This window comes from Nymphaea colorata, chromosome 11 (assembly GCF_008831285.2).
Source record: "Nymphaea colorata isolate Beijing-Zhang1983 chromosome 11, ASM883128v2, whole genome shotgun sequence".
Taxonomy (NCBI): domain Eukaryota; kingdom Viridiplantae; phylum Streptophyta; class Magnoliopsida; order Nymphaeales; family Nymphaeaceae; genus Nymphaea; species Nymphaea colorata.
The window spans coordinates 17,435,024-17,438,695 of NC_045148.1; the positions used below are offsets into that span (position 1 = coordinate 17,435,024).

Consider the following 3,672-nt stretch of genomic DNA (forward strand, 5'->3'; position numbering starts at 1 on the left):
CCCGACATCTACATGTGTAAATACACCCGCACAGAGACATACGCAGCTAAACCACACAAGGTATTTGGAAGATTGGATCCTGGCCAGACCACATGATGGCAAACTTCGGAAGCTTGTACCCTCATCCCAATTCCCATCTTGGGAACAAGGCAAAGGATTCATAGGTTCCGTTCAGCGTTACCTCCCTAAATTTGATCACAGAAGCCAATTCCACAGCAGAGTTGACAATGGGCCGAGTTGGCTGAATGGGAAGTTCACGCATTTGGGTTGCGCATCTCTCCGGCAGCCAACGATGGAAGGACCAGAATGCCTGGAGCAGTTAGGCATCTCGCCTAACTGTAAAGCAACAGGCAAATATCGTATCCTCTCATAAACATCCTCCCCACAAATATCTGGCAATTTGGAACATCACATTAACCAAATCAGATCGCCAAAACTTTGTTCCCAAGATTTAACAAGGAATTAGCGGCCGCTGTTTTTGATGTGCACGACCAATGCCGCACAAAACAACCGGCTCCCAGCCTGTGTGTGTGAAAGAGGGCGAGCGAGAGAAGAGAGAGAGAGCCCAGACCATCAATCATACATGTGCTTTCATTAATCATAGATACCAGACAACTCAAATAACAGATAAATAGATCAGATCCACCACATAAGGAAGACATTGAAACATAGGCAGATATTACTGACTCGTATATTTCTTTTTTTATTATTATTAATCACTTAGCACACCACAAAGATCACAGAACACCAAAGGGTAATGGAATGAACTCATCACATGGGAGGAGCAGACAGACGGGTGGAGAGGAAGAGACGAGAATACAAGAGGAAGAGACGAGAATACAGAGGACGACTCGGTTCCTTATTACATCTATCATAGACAGCAACCAATCATTTAAATCAAACGAACTACGGACTTGCACAATCAACAGAAGAATAGAGAGACTAGAACGATACACATACGACATAAGAGTTTATACGCTGATAACAATGAATTTACCCAAAATCGAGACTGCTATGTATATGAACAGAAGTAATCACCGCTGATGAAGCAAGCGAAACCATCACATGAACTCACAGAATCCACTATGACCTAGCTTGCTTTGTATCTGGCGATAGTTGTGCAGCTGCCTCCCCTGCAGCAGCACTTACAGGTATTTGCTGGCTGTAGAATATTTGCTGCGGGAAGGCATCGCCATAGTCATAACCCAAGTGGGTAGGTGGACGCAGAAGATGCCTGTAACCCGCATACTGCTGCTGCTCAGAAGCATGAACCAATGGTGTAGAAGTCAATGGCATGGCTGCAGCACTAGCAGCTGTCCTATATATGTTGCTCGTCAATTCAGGCCGTGGAGGAGGACGAGAGGTGGATGGTGCTGGGGGCGGCGGGTATGGAAGAGCAGGTGATGGGTCTTTTGCTGGGGGTGGCGCTGGAGCTGCCACAGGCTTGCTTGAGGAATCCGCCACGGCAGATTGATATGCAGCCAAATTATAGGCCTGATTCTGCCTCAGTGTAGCCATGGTGGAGGTCTGGGGATGCAGGAAAAACATTGGGATCGGTTGATCGACTTGTGGCTGCTGGGATTGTTGCTGAGTTTGCTGGGGATGGTGATGCACTTGGTAAAACGAAGGCATGGGTGGAGGAGGAATTGCTGCAATTTGAGGGTGGATATAGTGATACTCTGGCGGCAGTGCTTGCGGGACAAGGAACCCGGGGTCTGCCGGATACTGCATCTGGACCCTGTAACTGTGATCAGCTAGTTCCCTCTTGGGATCAATGGCAGTCGGATTGGCGACAGGCGCAGTCGGAACCCTGACTGAATCCTGATAGTATACTGGTTTGGGCGCAGCCTGGGGAGGCGGAGCAGGATTCTCCCTAAAAAAAAAATAAACCACCACGAGAATGCATAAACCATCAATACCAGGAGCAGTTTCGAATCTCAATCCCTAGAAATCGAACACCCCGAAAAGTCCAACAACAGAATAGTGGCTTTTCCCTTCGGAAGGTCACAGATTCATAAACTGAGAAACGCATCAGGCGAGCCTAATTCCAGACATTATCAAGTACTAGAATGTCAGATTTTAGGATTTAAAAGACACGCCCAATGTTGCAGGTAGACAAAGCGATTGATTTCAGGACTAAAACTGGAGTCATATAAGATTTGAGGAAGTACCGGAATTTCCTATCTTCCGAAATCCTAACCTCAAATATCTTTTTGCCTAGGAGAAAATTGATGAGGAAAGAGATTAAAGAACAAGATGAATAAGAAGGTAGTACCTGGGGGGAACCTCGTGCTCCGGCAGGCGCTTCGCTATCTCGGGAGCAAGAGTCATCTGTCCAAGCTGTTCCTCAATGCCACTCAGGCCCACAGCGACCCCACTACCACCAACCGCCGGATCCTCCGCCTTGGTTCCCGCGGACGGCAGGTTCGACACCGATGGCGCGGAGGACGTCGACCCAAACGAAGACGACGTCTCCATCATCGGCGAGTCCGGCACCGACTGTACCTCCGCCTTCGCTGCCTTGCCTGCGCTGCCAGTGCCAGCCGCAGCAGCACCACTGTCCTCCGACGCAGAAGGGTCATGGTGGTCCCATTCGGCGGTGACGCCGGAGTCAAGCCCGAGAAGACGGTTAACAGACGCCGCGGCGGTATCGGAGAATCCGCGGGGAAGGCCGACGGGAACGGTGCCGTTGAGGGCATCGACGAACCAGGTCTCGGCCTTGGCGTCCTCCAGGAGGGAGCCGAGGCTGGAGGCGGTGTCAGGCTTGGCCGGAAAAAGGAACAGGCGAAGGCGGGAGGGCTTCGGCGAGGAGGCGCACCGGTCGTACTCTTCAATCATGTTATCGAGGTCGTCGTCGGTCGTGACGGAGATCAGGGAGTCCAGGTCCTCGTGGGGGAGCTGATACTTAAGAGAGAACGGCCTCCCGGCGAGAAGCAGCCTGGATAGGCGAGCGGTGAGGTCGGCCAGCGACGCATGGCGGTCGGCGACGACGATGCGGGTCTCGCCGCCGAGATAGCACAGGGACTTGTCATGAGGACGGGGAATGATCCTCCCGCCATAGCTGCACATTAGCCGGAGCTTGGTAGAAGGGGCAGGAGGGACGGCAGCAGAAGCGGCCGCTGGAGGGACATCATCCCACCGAAATGGCTCCGAGTCGGTGCCGCGAGAACGAGGAGAGGAGTCCAGAGAGTCGGCGTAGGCAGCGGCGGGTGCGGCCGGTGGGGGGGCGGAGACGGGCGGGGGGGCGAAGGGGACGGAGTCGAGCTCCGTCGGGGAGGCGGCCTTCGCCATTTGGTGGCGGCAGGGGAGGGGAGGGGAGGGGAGTGGGAAGGGTTTTCTCCCCCTCAGCGACGGAGGGTTTGTAGAAAACCCTGGTGGGGGCGGAGGTATCGCTCAGGAAAAGCGAGTGGGGGCCAGTAGCGGTCTTTCCCTCACTTTTCTTCTGATATTTTTCTCTTTTCCCTAAAGTGAAATTACCAAATTGCCTTCGTTTGCGGCGGGCGGTTGGCCTGGTAGTCGGCGCACTCCCTTTCAAGTCTCAACCGACTCAGGCATCAAATGTCACCGGAAATCGTCAAAATCGGACCAATTTGCTGCTTAAATTCCGCTATCATCTAAGATGGTATCAGAAAAGTAACAAGCACCAGGTGAATCGAAGTAAACTATTGATTC

General features: G+C 52.4%; 1 protein-coding gene across 1 annotated transcript; it reads right to left on the bottom strand.

Annotated features, from left to right (window-relative positions):
• Positions 1-679: 679 nt before the first annotated feature.
• Positions 680-3,306, bottom strand: LOC116264918 (protein transport protein SEC31-like). The gene is made up of 2 exons (XM_031645378.1): positions 2,276-3,306; positions 680-1,873 (listed from the first exon to the last, which is right to left on the bottom strand). Exons 1-2 carry the CDS (start codon positions 3,289-3,291, stop codon positions 1,084-1,086), a joined length of 1,806 nt encoding a protein of 601 aa, XP_031501238.1. The 5' UTR covers positions 3,292-3,306; the 3' UTR covers positions 680-1,083.
• Positions 3,307-3,672: the final 366 nt, after the last annotated feature.

What these genes read in the sequence shown, in the direction of transcription:
- LOC116264918 (XM_031645378.1), bottom strand. Translation starts at nt 3,291, where the DNA reads ATGGCGAAGGCCGCCTCCCCGACGGAGCTCGACTCCGTCCCCTTCGCC. An exon ending in GAGCACGAGGTTCCCCCCAG is followed by an intron (nt 1,874 to 2,275) that starts GTACTACCTTCT and finishes TTTTTTTTTTAG; the next exon opens with GGAGAATCCTGCTCCGCCTC.